Here is a 20,913-nt window from a genome sequence, read left to right on the forward strand (position 1 = left end):
ATTCCACTCATAATGTCCAAAAGGAGTGGTGAAAGCAGTTTTGTACCTATCATTCTCATTAATCTGAATTTGCCAAAACCCAAATTTTATATCAAACTTGGAGAACACAACAGCTTCATTCAGCCTATGGACAAGGTCATTCTTGTTGGGAATGGGATACCAAATCCATTCTAAAACCTTATTCAAGGGTTTGTAGTTAATGACTAATCTTGGGGTTCCTCTCTCAATCTCAGCATTTTTTTGGACATAAAAGGCTAAACAAGACCAGGGAGACTTGCTATTCCTAATCAATTTTTTCTGCAATAAATCATGGATTTCTTTTTTGCAAAATTCAACAGTTTTAACATTCATTTGGATAGGACGAGTTTTAGTGGGAATATTTTTCTCATCAAAATCTTTGACATATGGCAAATCAACAATATGTTTCTTCCTATGCCAGAAAGCATTAGGAACATCAGAGCAAACATCATCAATCAACATTTTCTGAAAATTATCAATTTTGGATTGCAACAATTTATCAGAAATTTGTTCAGCAATTTTCTTGTATCTAACTTCTTGTTGAAGAAATTGAAGATGTTTAATTTTAGCATGAATCATGTTTGAAGCGGTATTAGTATCAATATCAAACTTCGAAGCAAATTTGAACTTTACTTTTTGTCCAAAAGGATCAGTAGTAATTCCATCATGTTCAACAAGGAAAGGATATAAAGCATTTATAAAAGGCAAACCAAGAATCACTTTATCAGTCATATTTTTAACAAGAACAGAAGGAATCTTGAAACAAATATTAGCATGGCATACATGAGCATTATTCAATTCATACTTTATTTTCATCTGAGAACCACTAGCAGAAACCAATCTTTCAGTAGATTTTTCAAAGTATTTTGAAGGAATCAGTCCTTCTTGGATACAGTTCATGTCCGCCCCTGAATCTATCATAGCAATAACAGTGAAATGATAATCAAGAGAAACAACAATTTTGACTTTTGTAAACCATTTTGGAGGAATTATTTTATTAACAAGAGCAAGTTGAGAAATAGTAACATCATCAGGAATACCTTTACCAGAAAGAAGAGCTTGTTGACAGGATTCATCTCCCTCATTATGCTCAAGTCCTTGTTTAAGATTACTTTTAACATCTTTAAAATCATGTTTTAATTCGCTTATCTCTTGATTAACAATATTAATTTCATGTTGTAAATCATTAATAGTCAGTCTTTTAGATTTCTTTTTATTAAATTTTTCCAAAGTTTTATCCTCTTTACTCTTGGTGAGAACATTGGTTTTAATAACATTGCAGCAAGAACCTCTACTCCCAATTTTAACATCAGAAGAATTACCAATATTTAGTATGTTGAATTTGTCTTTTAAATTACAAGGTTTTCTTTTACAATTTTTATTAAAGTATCCAAATTTTCCACAGTTAACACGTCTCTTCTTAGCATAGAAATAATTAGGTTTAACAAAGTTATATTTGTACCTTAATTGGTGTTTTAACAATTTTTTATCATTACACCTATTGGTACTAAGCTTTTTAATAGTATTGAAAATATCTTCATAGGTTAAATTATTATAATCACTAGAATCATTTTTACTTACTAATTCTTGTTTTACCTTATGAGCAAAGATAGGAGGCAGACCGTCAATAAACTTTTCTTTCCAATAAAACTTAAGACAATCTTTCCAGAGCATCACTCTGGAAATAAAAACATCTTGATACCATCTGTATTCAGACATAGTTGGACAACTCAAATCATTTAAATAATCATGAGATGAAATACTGGATGGAGTACCAACAAAGTGTTGAGAATAGTATAGATTAAGGTATTGACACCATTACAAACAATACTTTCATCAAAAATAGGCAAACATTCATCATTCTTTTTAACAGCATGTTTAATAGACACTCTGGATTCTTCAGTGATATATGAATCCCACCATCTACGAAGAGCACCAGAAAAACCAGTAACAAGTAAGTTAATAATATCAGGTTGATCAAGATTATGGTTATTTTGATAAGCAATACTAACCATAGACATGTGAATCATTTTAGTAACGATTTCCAGTTCAGACAAACTATCAATATTCCATTTATAAAGTTCACCATCAGGAACAGAAGAAACAGAAGACACAGCATCAGAATCTGTATTTTCTTCAGAAACAATTTCTTTTTCGGAAATAATTCGAGCAGTCGGGGTACCTGTAGAGGTATCCTCAGTTTTAACTTTTAAATCAGAAAGCATTTTTTCAACAATTTCAAGAGTCTTGGATTGAGAAGTTTTAAACATAACTTTTTCTCTTTGACTGGGTGAATCAATCAAAGGTTTCTCAGTTTTAACAGGAACAGATTTTCCAAAAACAGAAACAGATTTTTCAACAATTTTTTCTTCAATACGGTCAAGCTGTTGACCAATAATATGCAAAGATTGATTAGTGAAATTGTTTTGTTCAATAAGGCTAACAATGAGAGTTTGATCATCAGAAAAGAGTGGCTCTGATACCATACGGCTGGTGGTAGTGTGGTTGTGTTATTTGTCTCTTGTCCGTGTCTACCCGAACACTTGATATTCTGTTGTTGTTTTTCCTTCTTACCGTCGTTGGCGCCACCCTAGTCGTAAAGTGAAGTCCTAGAACCTAACTGTAAGGCCCGTTTGAGCCAAGTGAGGGCGTGTAGGGCATGAGAGGTATAAGGTTGGTTAGGGTATGTGTTACGAAATGCAACGGTTGTGAGAAAAACATGATAACTGAGTGTTGAACCTAGGTTAGTATGGATAAGTTGTGGAGAACTAACTCCTCTATCAGCTCCAGGACTAGTTGTCCTCCTGATATTGTAAATGAAGAAGATCACACTATTGATGATAATGAGTTGATCCCTGCTTTTCGTAAATGGACTATTCCTAAAGTTGATACTAAAACTATTTATAAAACTAGTTTTGTTGAAAGTACTTTTCATTCTGCTTACAAAGCTAGAACTGTTGAACAAATTTTCTCTATTTCGAGAAATCATGAAAAATGCTGTTTATTCACTAAAAAGAGTATTAATGATTTCATTGCTGCTAAAAAATTCTATTATTTACATATTGGTATGGTTCAAGTTGCTATTAAACCGCTTACCCGAAAGGGTATTAATGCTTCTGTTCTCATGTGTTTAAGAGATGCCAGATTTAAGATTTTTAAAGATAGCATTCTTGGTATGATCATTGCTTCTTTGTATGATGGTCCTGTTTATTTTAACTGTTATCCTGATCTTACTCTTGCTTTGGATGATCCTAATATTGTTAAAGCTTTGACTTTGAATATTGCTTCATCTGGCTATCACATGGAAGAGGGTAGTAAGCCTTTTGCTTTGATCTATCGCATTTATTACAAACTAATGGGTACTCAAATGAATCCTCCGTAGTGCCCTCCGTAGTGGAAGCACAGTAATAATATATTATAAGGAAATCAAAACAAAGCAAATGAAATATAAAGGAAAACAAGAGCACTACATAGGGGTGAAGGGCCCACAGAAGGTTTAAGCTTGTCTTTCACTATTTTTTGTCTTGTCTAGTCACACAGAACTTTTACTTTTTATATTGTAAACACAAAATTGTAGTAGTGGGAAAAGGAAAAGAACTAAACGGACAAAAGAAGAAGGCCAATGCCAACGTAGACAGAGAGAGACAATCACCTGTGAGAGCACTAAGAGCAAAATTTTCTGCAAAATGTGGGGGGAACTTGGTGGTGCAGCGAATCAACAAAACTTCTGACCTTTCAATTTTTCTATTGTTGTAGCACAAGTAAACCCTAGATGTGTTTGGATGAAAATTAGATTTTTTTTTTTTTTTTTCCTTTTCATTTGCTGAGGTAATTGTTAAAATACCTACGTGTTCATTTTAAAGATGTTAAATGTTTAATTATTGTAATTTTTTGACATATATATTTATGAATTGTATTCTATTTAAATGAATGTTATGTTTATTTTTATACTTTCTTAAATATATATATATATATATATATATATGTATATTATTGGGTATGGGGGGCCAAAATGATAAGGTTCATTTAAAAATTTTCAAATTATTTAGGATAATTCCAAAAAAAAATTAATTTTTTTCAAAATTTTGTTTGGGGGGGGGGGGGGGGTTGCGCCAAGGCCCCCCTCAGTCCTACTGATCATTCGCCACTGATCAACCCCTCGAGCATGCATGATGCTTGCAGCATGTGTGTGAGTAGATGTTTCCCATTACTTGAAAATGTTGCAAGTTTGAGAATTAGTTTACCCAAATGCTCCATTTTTTTTTTTTTTTGGTTGAGAAAATATGGGTCAAGGAAGCCCATTTGTAGAAGTATCATGACTCGTGGAGTCCACCTGTAGAAAGGTCACCGATTGAAGAAACCCAAGAAGAGTTGTGTAGTAACCAATTGAAGTTGTGTTTTGCCAGCTTCAAGCTTCATGTCCATGTATCAATTCAGCCGATAGGCTTTCACATATAAGAATTACATTATCTATACTACTATTTAAAGGACTTCTCCTATTTGAATTGGATTTTTTTTTTTTTTGTTCTAAAATACCCCTACATCTCTATGTTTAAGTAGAAACAAAACTAAAGGACAATCCGGTAAAAATACAACCCTAACTTCCACTAAAACATTGCCTAAAAAATAGGGTCACTCTCTTGTTGATTTTTAAATTTATTTATCCACTTTTAAATTAGATTCTCAAAATAAAAATTATATATATAAAATAAAAAAAACATAGATTAGCCAGCCCAATTTTTAACAAGCTGCATTGACAAAGAAAAGGCTATACAAAATTACAAATGCAAACCTAAAGAAAAATAAAAAAACGAAGGGAAAATGGCGTGGAGGCTATAGGTTATCTAAAGAAAAGTAATATAAGAACTAGTTTCATCATACGCGCTTCACACGTGCAATGAGGCTTTTTTTTTTTTTTTGGCTACGACCACTAAAAAAAAAAAAAGGAGCCTCATTGCACGTGTGAAGCGCGTATGATGAAACTAGTTCTTATATTGCTTTTCTTTAGATAAACTATAGCCTCCACACCATTTTCCCTTCATTTTTTATTTTTCTTTAGGTTTGCATTTGTAATTTTGTATAGCCTTTTCTTTGTCAATGCAGCTTGTTAAAAATTGGGCTGGCTCATTTGTTAACAACTAGGCTGGCTCATTAGAGGCCTAGAGCATAATGTGGACCTAATGGTTCTTGGATCCGTAGAAGTCTGAATAATACCAAAACAAATGGATGGCTCGCTCATTCGTTAACACTAGTAAGTGGTGGGCCCACTTATGTTCCTCTACTTTATAGCTCTGGTGAAGGAAGTATTGTTCGTTTGGCATTAGGATCACCTTCTCTTAGAAGTCCCAACAAGCAAATATAGTCAGAACTCAGAAGTCCTAACAAGCAAATTTAGTGTCTGACGACTGATGCCTATGAGTCTTTAACAGTCTCAATTACGAATTCCACGAATTCCAATTATACTTTAGTGTCTCCATGATATATTACTAATCCAAGCTTTGCATCTATAGGTGGTTGCAGAAGAGACAATATCTGATGGTGACACTAATGTTGTGAAAGAGCAACCAGGTTCTTGTGAAGGACCCAGGAACAGTTTCCTTCAAGAACAATTTGTTATGTTTGATCATGAAGACCAAAATTAAAATTTTTTTCCTTTGGATATGTTTGGTGATGTGTTGAATAATTTGTGTCCTTGATTGTGTAGGATGGATTTTCTTTGGGAAGTCACAGACCCAAAGCAAGGTACCAACTCATAAGGTTGAGTCCTTGTTTTAATTGAAGCCTAATTTCATGTCAAAATCGACTCCCCATTGATTCCAATAGTTGCAAGACATAGAAATCAGCGACCACACTTGATATGATATTGAGTTAGCCTTGGTGTTGGGAATAGAATAAGTAATATGCTTGGCTAACAATTCGAGGAAGCAAAGTGAAAGCTCGGCTTGGGTCCATATGAGAAGAATATGATGAACGAGAGGCTATCTTGCATCTCTATGTAAATTGGACTGCATTGAGCATGCATCAATTTATGAGCTGCTTGCTTATTGGCCAATTTGATGATATTGTGCTAGCTAGAAAATATTTTTGGTGAAGCCTTAACCATGAGTGCTAAGCGATATTTCTGGCCGGCTCAGGATAGTGCATTTGAGATGGAATGAAGTGAAGATATCACCTGTCAATGTAGTATAGAGATAAGACGTAGCCACTATGTGGGATGTCAATCCCTTATATCGTGGTTTTGAGAAAAATGCAAATGGAAGTTAGGGTCACAAGTAGTTGCTTTGTGCTTGTTGTAATGATGAAGAAATAGTTGGTTGAGACACCATTGGGGTGGGTGTTAACATTAAGACACATGAAGGTGTTATTGATTGTGCGGGATTGAAAACAGGGTTGTTGGTGACTACGAAAGGGTAGGAGGGGCGCACTCAGCAGCTTTCCCTCTCTTCACTCCAAGCATTATGCATTAAAACGTGATGTTTTTAAAGCTGAAAAGGGTAGTCGAGTGTTGAAATGCTTAGGAACTTACACATATGCAAGAAATATCATGTTTAGAGTATTATCATTGCTTGTTTGGCCTCTTCACCATTGTAAAGCATTGAGTGTTGAGACTATTGCATAAGGCATGTTTTCCATAGCTTTGTTACTAGAGAGTGTTGGCGAAGCCAAGATTGGTGATTCCATAAAGCATCTACTCTTTGATCATGCTTAGAGTACTTCTCATTCAGTACAAAGATGCTTATGTTTGTGGCAATGCTTAGGCTGCTTGTGGCAATATTACAGGCATTATTCCTTCTATATAATTGTCGATGAACTCGATGCTTTACACAGGCATTAGCTCCGTTTGTATGAGTGCCAACATTACTGCCAACCCCTTTTCATGCCAATAGAGATTGTTGAGTGCGTTGCATTGTCGTATTACGTAGAATAAGTGTACTTTGGGAGATACTCCATTGTTGAGCGCATATAATAGTATATCACTTGGTAAGTCACATATTTTCTTCATTGTTTATAGAGTATAATAGTATATTGAGTGCGTTATACTTTGGTTTCTTGTAGGATGACTTTGGTTTAGACAATCGCGGTGCCGCCATTGGGATTTTCATTCAAAAGTCCAATCTCATTGCCAAAGCATCACCTTCTAAGGTTGAAGTTACTGCAAACAACATAAAGTTGCAATAGATGGTACCATGGCTATCATTAGTAACTTTGAACCCTTTTTGGTCCATTTCTTGTTGGCGTCGAACATTTGATGAACTTGCCATCTTGCTATTTGTGGTTACTTTAACTTTCTCTATTGAGAGACAACATTTGATTAAGCTATAGATTGTGAAGATATATACTGAAGGAGTCCCTCTATATGTGAATCATCGATAACAGAAGAGAATCATAAACTGATTAAGCTAGCAAAAATTACTTTGATTATCATTGATCCTCTCATTTCAACATAATGTATTTGCTTAGTCAACTAATTTACAATATAAATGGTTATCAATTCATATTAGTTGTGTATTATGACTATGAGATCTGACCGTACAAATTCACAAAACTATAGTACTTTTTAATGGGTTCAAATTACACCTAGTGTAACTTTAAGGTATGTTACACCAAAAAATTTTTAATTGAAAAATCTACTGTTGGATAATATTATCTTCGTAAATTCTCTATGCTTGCCAAATTTTAAGATGATCAAAGATCAATAACTATGTCCTCAATCAATCATTTAAATTCAAGATTTTTATAATTTAAAATAATGCATAAAATATGAATTTATTGATTGAATGGTATATAGCATTTGATTGACATGAAAATTGACATGCATATTAAGAACAAATAAAACATGTAATCCAATGGTGAGATTTCTCAAATATGAATTCAATAACATATTATTGGGTTGTGTAAGATTTCTTAAAATTACACCAAGTTGAATTAAAGATCTGAATTAAAGCAATTTTTACTAATAAAACAACAGAAAATTGGGGGTCGGGATAGGAAAGGAAGAAACCAACTCTGTAAATTTTAAGTATATCACCAATAACTCGTAGATAAAATACAACTATGAGATGAACAACTAATCTAGATATCTATTCTCATACATTCTTTTGCCTGATTCAACAGAAAATGCATGCATGCCTTTGCAGCTCTATGTTCATGCCGCGAGGAGCCTTTGGGTATCCTTCTAAAATAATGTATGCAATGAATCAAAGAAGCATACAACAATTCCTTCCAGTGCTCTTTACATATGATAGGATACACACTCATTAGCTAAAACTAAACAATTGATTTGAAGTTTCCATGCCAATTAGTCTCAGAAACACAAAAAACATTTATATACACATGCCATCACATGATACCAATTATTCATTGGCCTTTGCATCTTAAAATATCACATAGTATCATTGATATGTCACAAAAGAACAAAAGGTTTCAATTTCAGAACTAGTTCTACTTAAGGGTGCTGCTTTGATAACTATGTCAGTGAATTAACTGCCTTTAGCATCAAAACAAACTCCACACCCCCCCCCCCCAAAAAACCCCAACCCAAAATTAAAAAAAAATAAAATAAAATAAAAAAAGAAAAGAAGAAGAAGAAAATAAATCAATGGCAAGTAACACACACCTCCACTGCCTTGTCGATACATGGATCAAGTGAGGCTTTAAAGTTCAACTTGCGTCTTTTGACAATCATATTTTTTTGGTTAGAGATAGAAACTTGGAGCTTGAATTCTGAGATAGATCAATTGCAAGTGAGTGTTTCAAATGAAATAAATTTGGATATTATTGCAAGTCTTCATCTTTTTTGAGTCCCCCTTTCTTTTTCATTTCTTTTGTTTCTTGAATTTGTTGAAACCTTTAGAACTCGAGTTAGTTGTAATGTGTTATAGGGGATACTACCTTGGAAACATATTCTCCTGTATTTCACTTTTGTAGATAGCTCACTTATGTATAGAGTAGCTCTTATTTAGTGGTATTTCTTGAAACTTTGAGCTTGGGCTGTCATGGTTAGTAGATGCAATTTGTATGTTGTACGAATAAACACATATATGATGTCTCAACATATAATTTGGAATTTTGGAATGAAAAGAATGATTTGTACCTCAATGATGTGAATTGTTTGTATGGTGTACCATGTGAATAGATTTGCATCTCTACTTAATAGGCTTTGAGCATGTTTTGCTTGTGATTGAGTAGCATAGTTTTGAAAACTCATGATCACATCACCACATGAGAATGACTCGCCTATGTATTGATGAGTTGTGTACATCATTTTGAGAACGACTTGTTTCGACAAGATGTGAATACTTTGTCAATTTGGATATCTTGCCTTGACTAGTTTAGTGTATACTTGGAAGTGAATTTTGTTTGATATGTCATTACATTTGCTTGGGTAAGTTAGTAGACACGTGGTTGCTACGTTGTTGCGGACAGGTATTGGTGCAATGTACATCTTGCCGTTTGTGCACCGTTTTTTCAGCGCTCTATTGATGGGCATATTTTAATTTCGCAAACAACTCGTATATGTTGAAACTTGCCTTGCTGCTTGGTAGTAGACTTATACTTGACATGTGTTAGGTTGCTATTTCATTAGTTTCAACAAGCCCCCACATATGGGCTGTGTTGCAAGTCATAGTGCACTTGTGTGTCACCATTTTATAGAGGCTAATTGCGTTCTCATAGATAGCGGCTTGTATTGAGATCACATTTTGAAGATATCACATTCTTTCATATAGCGACTTATAGAATGCACAGTTTTGGCATTTTCTTGAGGAGGAGTTTTATCCTCGCATATAACAAATTATCATGTGGCAATGAGGTATGGATTTGTTGCGACGACTTTCCCATATTTTGAGGGATGGTTATGTCCACGCATGTAGTGGATCATCATACTTGAACTATAAGAAAATTTGGCTTTCCCTACCTTGTTGGAGGCATTTCACCCTTGCATGTAGGGATTTTGCCACATATGAATTATATGACATCTTGTTAGCTTCCTAATCATTTGGTAGGGCTTGCCTTTGAGGATGCATTGGCTTTCCTACCTTGTCGAGGGCTAGTTGTGCCTCGCAAGTAAGGGTATCGCCATAATGAAACGTATTATTGGCTTCCTAACCATTAGATAAGGCTTACCATTGTGGGAGTATGTGATTGACTTTCCTTAACTTATTAAGAGTATTTTCACTCTCGTGCAGAGGCATTGCCGTAAGAATAAATTATAGGTTTTTCATTGGGAGAAAGCATTGGCTTTCCCTACCTTATTGAAAGCATTGCACCTTCACATGTAAGGGTCTCACCATATTTGGATAATAAGATAGTTCGTAGGCTTCTTAATTTTTTATAGTGCTTGACTCTGAAAATTGGTATAAGCGAGATATATTGTTGCCGCTTATGATCTTCTGCGAGATGCCAAAACACCGATTGATATACTCCTTGATGGAGTTGCCTATAGCCATTCCCATTGCTTTCTTGAGTGGAGTTTCTTCCGCCCACTTATTAAATTACTTAGTGGCAGCAAAGTCCCAAATGTATTCAGCAAAGTCCCAAATGTATTTGTTTAAGGGCGAATGGATAGGTACGATGAGATTAAGCCCCCAAAGTGCGGAACGCGTTAGACTTTACCTCACTCTTGGCCAGAGATAGTTTGAAATATCTTGGAGAGGATCTCTAGGCTTTAGTAACATAAGGGCTTAAGTGAGGAATGGTGGGAGTCACTAGCTTAGGCCTAGCTAGCAACTCAAAATAGGCCAAGGTTCCATCTGATAGGCCCAGATCTTTAGTAGGTCCCTTGATTTGCTGCACCTTATCACATGACAAATTATTGACCACACCTGCCTTGATGATCCCCAAGAACTCAACACCATAATCAGGATGAATATCAAGTGATTGAAGGGATGATTTTTCAACCACCACATTATCACCACATGGATTCTTGCCCACTAGATTATCAAATTTCTGAAGATCACGATCAATTTCCTGCAACTTAGCCAAAAAAGATCACCACCTTCAAACTGGCCCGAATTTTTCACTACAAAATTTGATTCAAAAACATGGACTTCCCAACAAAGTATCTCTTTTAGACATAGAAGCATAAGCTGGAATTTGGCCTCCATTGAGGAATGACTCAATATGAGGAGTGGACTTGGAGGAAACTTGATCCCAACCAACTATTGGGTTAGTACCCGATACTGAGACTGATTGGGAGAGATAATCTTCCTCTTTAGTGGCTCCATCATGAGTATCCATTGCCATATTTGGATGATTCACCTCCAGGGGAGTGTGGCCAACATCCTCTGCTCCCAAGGTTAAGCCATCAACTTTCTCGATTGTCTTCCTCCTTAAAAACTGTCAATTTTATCATAATAACTAGGGACAAAAACCATAGGTTTGTTACAGGATCTTTACAGGGACGCATGTAAACTTTGCCCATATTGTCTCTGGTCAGGAGATAGGGTACCTTTGCTTTGAATCTATAGCACATAATCCTTATCATCATGGTCTAGGCAACTACACCAAAAACAGATATTCGGCAGTCGTTCATACTTGAAACTAACCTAAACCTTGTTCCCATTCTCCAAAGTCACCACACGACCTCGGCATAGAGGCAAGGAAACATCCAGAGTAACCCTGCATAAAACTACCTCCCTCCTTATTAGCACATCCCGTGGATCAACACACTAGCTCAATAGTATCACAAATACTTTCAGCCACAGTCTTGGTCATAAACCTGATACGGATGTCGTGAACTTGAACCCAAAATGTGGCTTGAGTAAAAGGATATCACGTATCGGGCCGTCATTGTCATACTTCTTCATAACCACCAGGTGTTTGTCAAAACACCATGGTTCACTTTGGATAATCTGATTCACATCAACAGGATTACTGAAAACAAACAAAACAATGTGGTCCTCAAGACTACGAATCTTAAAGCCACCGATTGATCACCAAAGCTACCTAAAGGTTCTAGCCACCATATCCATGTTTAAGACATATTTCGTCAACAACTTGGCAGCTATAATAAACTTAGAAGAATGAAATTGATTTCTAAGGGTGAAGCCTACACCTTCTCTTTCGTTGAGAGAAAAGTTGCTCTAGTTGAGAGAAAGGTTGCTCTAGTTTTTTGTTAAGTTCTCCATGAAAGAAAAAATAAAAAAACTATTGTTTCCCAATAAAACCACGAAGAAAGAACCCATAAGCTCAAGAGACATGCTTGTTGCCTCTGGAGGACTAAACACCTTCAAGATAAATGGGACAAAACAATTCTACAGCCTAAGAGAAGATGGTTGAAAACCACTCTCTCTTAGTAACAAAGAAACTAAGAGACAAACACTCGTTGTTAGTTTATTATTTGTTCATAACATACTACATCTATGAAACTGTACTAAGTTTTATTCAACTTTTAATTTCACTTTTCAGCCTCACAAATAAGGCAAGTTAATACAAACCCCAAGAGAGTCACTTGTTGTAGATTTAAATTAAAGCAATTTTTACTAATAACACAAAAGAAAATTAGGGGTCGGGAAAGGGAAGGAAGAAACCAACTCTGTAAATTGTAAGTGTGTATATATATATATATCACCAATAACTCACAGAAAATACAACTATGAGATGAACGACTAATCCAGATATCTACATATTCCCATACATTCTTTTGCCCTTGATTCAAAAGATAATGCATGCATGCCTTTGGATATCCTTTTGAAATAATTTATGCAATGAATCAGAGAAGCATACAACAATTCCTTCCAGTGCTCTTTACATATGACAGGATACACACTCATTATCAAAAACTAAACAATTGATCTGAAGTTTCCATGCCAATTAGTCTCAGAAACACAAAAAAACCTTTATGTACACATGCCATCACATGATACCAATGATTCATTGGCCTTTGTATCTTAAACTCTCACATAGTACCATTGATATGTCACAAAAGAACAAAAGGTTTCAATTTCAGAACTGATTCTACCTAAGGGTGCTGCTTTGATAACTATGTAAGTGAATTAACTACCTTTAGCATCAAAACAAACTCCCCCCCCTCCCCCCAAAAAAAAAACAAAAAAAAAGAAAAAAAGTAGAGGAAATTAAATCAATGGCGAGTAACGGCCTTATTAAATGTAAACTAACCAGAGAGTTTTGTAGTGGCTTAAATCTCAGTCTTGGTTGACTACATAAATTATAAAGTTCTGAATAATGTGTACTTATGGATTGAAGGTTATTAATACTTCGAAACTTATACCTGGTAAACAACAATTCTAATAGAAGTCAACAATTCATACCAGATCCCAAAAGGTTCATCCATTTACTAAAAGTCAACTTGGAGGAGTGAAATGCCATCAATAATCATATATTTTGAATGGATTGCAGTGAAGAGCGAATGTAAACACCTGACCATCATATTAGGGATATGAAACCTTAATATATACTAGAATACTAATAAAATTTCCTCGGCCAGTAAATTTGGGAAACCATTAGATGCATTTGAAACATGTTATGTAATGCAGGAGCATAACCAAAAGTTATCTCAATATTTCATTTTATATTTTTAGTGGATAATTTCAGATTGTAACGTGTTATTTGTTTAGTTTGGATTGGTATTTGAGTTTGGTTAGGATTAGTAGTTTATCATTATCATTTGTTTAGGATTATTAGATTAGTATTTGAGATTGTTTAGGATTATCAAATTAGAATTTGAAATTGTTCATGATTTGTTTAGGAGAGTTTATCCTTATCTTTGTGATTCCTAGAAACTGCATATAAAGCTCTAGATGATTTCTTTTGTAGGACAGACTATTATTATTACTGAGATTATTTGCAGAGATTGCATCTTATTTGTTTGGTGGTGATTCCAAACACCTTAGGTGGGAAGCCTAAGGTTCTTCAGTAGGACTAATCTAGGTGAGAAGCCTAGGTTGTCCTACATCAACTTGGTATCAGAGCCCAACCCGATTACCCCTTTCAGCAACCCAAAATCATGACTAACAACCCACTGCCATACTCACCACCAGAAAAAAAAAAAATATATATATATATATATATATATTCAGATCCACAACTTCAACCTGACAGATTAAGAACAAGAGAGTTGAAAGCCAACACCATGCTGCCGATCCCACCAATGGAATGACACCATTGCACAACCCATTGCCGAAACACTACCCGCCACCATCCCACTTCACAAAGCACTGCAATCTGACTCACCAGCTCTGATCTCCACCTTCGAGTGCCGCTGATAGTCATCGCCAACGAGCCCATGCTGCCTCTTTGCCGTCAACTCCAGCGATGTTTTGTGATTGCTCCGCCACTTCTTCTCTTTTAGTTTTCCTCTGTTTCTAGTTTCTTTTAGTTTCAGTGTTAAATGTTTCAGTTTGACGTGTTACTATTTGACACTAGCAAATTTTAGTTTTATATTGTAGTCTTTCTTTATTGTATTTCAAAAAAAAAAAAAAAAGGTCAAAGGCAGAAAAGTTCCAGCAGACACTAGAGTTCAATTACAAGCCACGCTTATCAAGCCCCACATAATGATCAGTACAGAGCACCAGGCAAAGCCCAGATTACCAAGCCCATGTTCATTTCAGATTGTTGAAAGTCCATTCCAGTGAATCATGGTAATCTCAGAAGCACCAATATTTGATGGACATCCAAATCCATGGACCTTCATTAATTGGTTAGATGAGATGGATCAATTCTTTGATCAAATATGTCTGCCAGATGCTAATAAGGTTAGGTTTGCCAGGTTGAAATTGAGAAGTAGAGCTAGAGACTTTTGGCGTAGTATTGAGAATAATCTCAAAGGAAGGAGCAAGCCTGCCATAACTGATTGGAATGAAATGAAACAAATACTTAGAGAGAAATATGTTCCCCAATGCTATCAAGAGAATTATCAACCTCAATCCTCTCCTGGGAATTTTCTACACCACAGAGACAGTATTCAGCAAGAAAACACCTCATCCTTCTGTCAAGAACTCACTACCATAGCTCAAGACTTAAGAAAAATAATGGTTTTGCTAGACTCTTCTACTCAGAAAAAGGATGCTCAGGTTCCACCAAAGACTAATGTTGAAATAGAGGTACAAGTGCCAATAGATGATGTTTCAACATTCATGCAGCAAGAAAAACCTATTCTAGAGTCTACACAAGAAGAGAAATTTCAAAAAGTGAGCGAAGATTTAGAGGGTGCACTTGATGTGGAGGTTGATTCTGATGAAAGTGGTATTGAGCCCTTCATGATCCATGAGGTTGAGGAACATCTACAGGTTGTTGAAGTCCAAAAGGTTGATACTATGATTCAAGATAAAATTGTGCCTGTTCAACACATTGATTTTGTGTTTCTAGAGGAGTTCTATGGTGTCATGGAATTGAAGGTTATTCTACTCTCAGCCCTTCCTAGGGTGATTTCTGATCTAAAGGAAGTATTAAGCACCAAAGTTTTAATTCTTCATCACTACAAAACTCGAGGTCGAGTTTTCTTAAACCAGGGGAGTATAATGCAAGAACATACCAAAAGTTATCTCAATATTTCATTTTATATTTTCAGTGGATAATTTCAGATTGTAACGTAGTTATTTGTTTAGTTTGGATTGGTATTTGAGTTTGGTTAGGATTAGTAGTTTATCATTATCATTTGTTTAGGATTATTGGATTAGTATTTGAGATTGTTTAGGATTATCAAATTAATATTTGAAATTGTTTATGATTTGTTTAGGAGAGTTTATCTTTATCTTTGTGATTCCTGGAAGTTGCATATAAAGCTCCAGATGATTTCTTTCGTAAGATAGACTATTCTTATTGTTGAGATTATTTGCAGAGATTGCATCTTATTTGTTTGGTGGTGATTCCAAACACCTTAGGTGGGAAGCCTAAGGTTCTTTGGTAGGACTAATCTAGGTGGGAAGCCTAGGTTGTCCTACATCATTATGTTTTTAAATTCAGTAACACTCTTTTTCAAAGCTCTAAGTGTCAATAAGCAGGTGATCTAAAAAAGATGGTAGCTCTCATGTTAACTTCCAAACATGACCTAGTTCGAAAATTTTTCATTTTATATATCTCCTTTTTTTTTCTTTTTTTCATTTTTTCTGATAAGCCATTTTATATTTCCTTCTTGTATTATGAAAGTGTGTCATTTGGCCATATCTCCAAAGAAATTACACTAGTTTTTTTAACAGTTAGGAGTCTTGGTATGTTTCAAATAGGCTAAACAGATTCATCACCATTGTTATTTCAACCGGTATATAAATAACAAGGAACTTCCAAAACTTCTGAACCGAATGCAAAGAAAAAGGGAAAACAATACCTCAATTTGAAAAGGTGATGTTGTTGATGGGTATCTTTCAACAAATTTACCATTTTTGTCCACCAAGAACTTTTCAAAATTCCACTTTATAAGATCACCTAAAAACCCTCCAGCACTCGATTTCAGGAACTGGTAAACTGGAGCTGTATTTGGCCCATTGACATCAACCTGTTGTGCACAATTTATAGTATCTGAGTACTGCTCTCAGCACATTATGTTATATATAGAGAGAAGAGCAGTGCATTTGACACACCTTATCAAAAATTGGGAATTCTGCTTTAAACCTTGTACAAGCAAACTGCTTGATTTCTGGGTTTGATCCAGGTTCTTGCCCACCAAACTGATTGCAAGGGAAAGCTAGAATCTCCAATCCTGCAATGAGAAAACAGTTTAGGAGTACTATATTTATGAGAAAAACAATTTCTTCCTTAAAAATTTTCCAAGTGTGTCAAAGAAAAGATCAATAGGATTTATCAATAATCAACACAAAATCTTTTTTTTTTCTTCTAGAACTTCTCATATGCATTACATCGAAATGATTTATGTTGTCCTAAGTTTGAATAAAACGATGATTGATCAGATATACCCAAAAGATATCATAGATTTGCAGGACCAATAAAATTTATCACAACTATCATCTCGTAGTTGTGGACCATGTGTTGGCTGTGTATGAGATATATAGAGTAGCAATATTATGATGAATATATAGTTCATACCTCGCAGTACATGTACCAAAATGCAGCAATGGAACAGGGAGGGTTGATGCCACGATGACTTGATAGCATATTTTTATGACAACTCGATACAGAAATACAACCCAACATGTTTAAATGAACTCCACATCCACGAACATTAAAGGTAAACATAGTTGACAGCCACTGAAAACTTGCTTGATTTTGTTATACTAAAATATGCACCTGGATGTTAAGGATTAATAAAAATAAATGCCTACAAATACTAGGAGACTTTATCAATGTTGTCCTGTTTATACTTGAAACTTTAGAGTTTCCTCCATCTTCAATTCGATTGCTATGAATATGGAGAAAAAAAGAAGAAACTTAAAATTTATGGGCGCCTTTGGATACATACTCAGGAAGACATTTTCTGATAAGTTAAACATAAACAGCCAGACACATCAATTATGGTTCAATTGGGTGTAAGTACCAATTTTTCAAAGATCTTTACAATAATTATAAATACATCGGGGAACTATCTCCAATTGCCATTGTATACCTTGAGTTTTGTACTTCTCATATATATGAGACAGTTCTGAGTAATTTCCAGTCGTCAAACCACTGTGATTAAAAAAAAAATCCAGTTATATCACAAATTGGAATGACCGACATAGAGACAGGGATTTTCAATAGTTTAAACAAAAGAATTTCAAAGCTGCAAATCATCAATTACGCGTGCATACCATTTTGAAGCAACATTGACAATCAAGAGAACCTTTCCCTTAAACTTGCTAAGAGAAACATCCTTCCCATCGATATCCTGCATCAACAATCTCCATGCATAAGCACGATATACTATTAGAAACCACATGTACATATTCTTTTTTAAATCAATAAAGAAATTAGCAATGTAATGACAATTGAATTCACTTCAAGTCATTGATACCAATTCACGTATACACCCATCCAAAACAACTAGACTTTTTTGCAAAAAAAGAAAACACACACACACACCAACTTCTAGACTTTCGTTTCTCAGCGAGCCAGCTATAAAGTTGGCTATTTCTTCCTTACTTGTCCAAGTGCACTAATTCAAACATTTAGATATTTTCCTTTTGTCACATCTAATTAAATGCTTGAAACTCCTATATACACACACCCATTCAATTACATGGCATAAATACTCTCAAATGCTTGTAAGTCATTCGACACCCAATACCCATAAGCCAGAACTCAAAAACATCAAAGAAGAGTCCAAATTCAAACAATAACCATAATTTTAAAACTAAAAAGAAAGAAAAAAGTGAAAGGGAACAAACAAAAAATGAGTTCTTTATTGTTCCTCAAAACACTTTTACTTTGACATTGAAATCATAGATAGTCTTCTCTGTAGTGGCTCTGGCGTTGACTGAGAAAGAACGAGAATTGAGAAGAAACCCAGGAAAAGTTGAGGATTGCAAGGAGAACCCATGTTGAGAAATGGCTGATTTGGAGGACCGAAATGAGGCAATTGAAGTCCATTTTGGAGAAGTTGGAATCATTTTGGGTTGCAAGCAAGCATGAAGAGAAGCAGAGAAAGGCATGGAAGCCATTTTTTGTCTGTTTGTTTTGGTTTGGAACTTTGGCTTTGGAGTTCGGAGTTGCACAACGTAATCAATCAAGGAGCTTGCTAGTTAGTTGAATGTAAATCGTGGACTCCAGAGTCCCGTAGCTACTTCAGTGGAGCTTGTGCTTACACGTGGTATTTTATATGTCATCTCCCACATGGGTCACATTGTAAAGAAAAAATTCGAAGCAACCTAAAATTTTATGGTTGACTAAGACATTAGCAGTCAATTTTACTTCCATCAAAAATCGACTAGTATTTTAATTTAGTGATAAAGTATACAATTATTAAAAATAAATATTCTAAGTTGAAATTTTATAAAAACAATTATGAGTAATGTTATATATACTAACTTTTTCATAACATTTTTATAACCAACTTGATATAGGGGTTGTTTGGATAGAACTTATTTTGCTGAAACTTAAAACTTAAAACTGAAAATACTGTAGCAAAATAATTTTTAAATGTGTAAATAGTACCGTGGGACCCATTTTTAATGAAAAAGTTGATAAAAAGTGGAGTTTGTGGGGCCCATGAACAGTACATAAGTCACTGTTCATGGCTGAAAAGTCAACAATATGCGACCACTGTTCACATAAACAGTAGCCGTTGTTCCCTAAATGAGTACGCAGCAGCAGGCGAAAAAAAAAAAAGTGAAGAAACGTAAATGCAAACGCAAAAAGCTGGATCCAAACCCAGCCATAGTTTTAGCATTTTTCTAATAATTATTAGAAAACAAAAGTATGATGTTAGTGGTAGGTCTATGTTAGAATTATTAATAATTTTTCACATCAGTAGTTTATGAGAATATTGTAAAATACTTTGTGCTTATAGCATTACTCAAATTTTATTTATCTTATTAATTGGGAAGATAATATGTAAAATTCAATTATCTAAATGTCCATAAATTTAAGATTTTATTATAACTAAAATTATATTATTAATTAAAGTGAGTTTGGGTTAGGGGTTAGCGCAGCTAATAAAGTTTATTATTATAGAATAAGAGACTAAAATTCAATCTTCACTTACACTAAAAATCAATTGATGTTGATGAGTGACGATAAAGAGCAATGCAAATGATAAAATACAATTTTCTTTTAAAGTTTGAGATTGTTTTAATTTTTGTCCTTTACAATTCAACATTTTCATTTTGCCCTATATGTTTAATTTGTTTTCATATTGACCATTGCATTGTTTGATCTTGTTTTCATATTTATCCTTTATGTTTTAAAATTTTCATTTTCATGTAGGATTAAACTAATTACTGAATCAAATATAAAGGGTTAAACATAAAATTGAATCATACATGCAAAATGAAAATTTTGAAATATAAAGGCCAAAAATGAAAACAAAGTCAAACATAAAGGGCCAAATAGAAAACTACATAAAACATGAAAGGCCAAAATGAAAATTTGAAAACATAAAAGGCCAAAACAAAAATAACTCCAAAATTTAAGGACCAAAAATGTATTTTAGTCTAACTATGAAATTAGATTATCATATTTTTGGTTAGTGTAAATTTTATTAATGTTGTTAGATCATTAACAACTATGTCAAATTTTTTTTTTTTTGAGAAATAATTACAACATGTTGCTAATCGCGCAGCTCGAACCTTTTCCCCCCTAGACCCCCAAGTACTTTGTGCATAGGGAGATGCCAATTCAGTTACAAAGCCTTTAACAACTACATCAAATTTCAAGAGATCTAAAACTATGATGAATTTCACATGTACGTCAACACATGATTAAATAACTATGAGACTTAGCTTGATTCCTTGCTTCAATTTTCTCAATTTACACATATAGGAATCATTTCTCTCTCTTGACTCTCTTTACTATATACTTTATATTCAATCACTATGATGAGAAAAACTAAAGATATTTTTTATACGTATAGAGAGAAAACTAAATTATTTGTTCAATTTATCTCTACTTGCCCATCAAAGTAAGAATTACTTAAGAAATTACTTCTCTATTAACCAATAGTCAAGGATATGTAATTAAGTCCTTATCAAATATCTAACTTCACATTTACATTATCAAATAGAAGTGAATAAAATTCTCTATAAAAAAAGAAAAAAAGAAAAAGAAAAAAGAAGTGAATACTATTTTGAAACAACATGACTACCTTATCATTATTACTACTGAATGTTTTCATGTATAAACATGGGTTACAATCTCATTTTGTTAATGTTTAAGTCTTTGGTTGGTATCTACAAAGAGTAAAATTCAAAGGGAGAACCAATATAATGGCCATAATAATGGAAACAGGAAAGGCAAAGCAATGGAAGATTGGCAAACATTGATTATTGTGGCAGGCACATATAGATA

The 20,913-nt window shown here is 34.3% G+C and overlaps 1 protein-coding gene across 7 annotated transcripts; it reads right to left on the reverse strand.

The window, feature by feature from the left end:
* Positions 1-1,906: 1,906 nt before the first annotated feature.
* LOC115989724 (phospholipid hydroperoxide glutathione peroxidase 1, chloroplastic-like) lies at positions 1,907-18,703 on the reverse strand. 7 transcript variants are annotated; one of them, XM_031113557.1, is made up of 6 exons: positions 18,336-18,701; positions 17,721-17,797; positions 17,537-17,598; positions 16,557-16,675; positions 16,304-16,471; positions 1,907-1,941 (listed from the first exon to the last, which is right to left on the reverse strand). In XM_031113557.1, the coding sequence occupies exons 1-6, from the start codon at positions 18,567-18,569 to the stop codon at positions 1,918-1,920; spliced, it is 684 nt and encodes a 227-aa protein (XP_030969417.1). In that variant the 5' UTR covers positions 18,570-18,701; the 3' UTR covers positions 1,907-1,917. The 7 variants fall into 7 exon arrangements, with proteins under 7 accessions (XP_030969417.1, XP_030969410.1, XP_030969416.1 ...); XM_031113550.1 differs by lacking the exon at positions 1,907-1,941 and adding an exon at positions 2,031-2,200 and having other exon boundaries at positions 18,336-18,703; XM_031113556.1 differs by lacking the exon at positions 1,907-1,941 and adding an exon at positions 7,850-8,191.
* Between the last annotated feature and the right edge of the window lie 2,210 nt (positions 18,704-20,913).

Source organism: Quercus lobata, chromosome 5 (genome assembly GCF_001633185.2).
Source record: "Quercus lobata isolate SW786 chromosome 5, ValleyOak3.0 Primary Assembly, whole genome shotgun sequence".
Classification (NCBI taxonomy): Eukaryota; Viridiplantae; Streptophyta; class Magnoliopsida; order Fagales; family Fagaceae; genus Quercus; species Quercus lobata.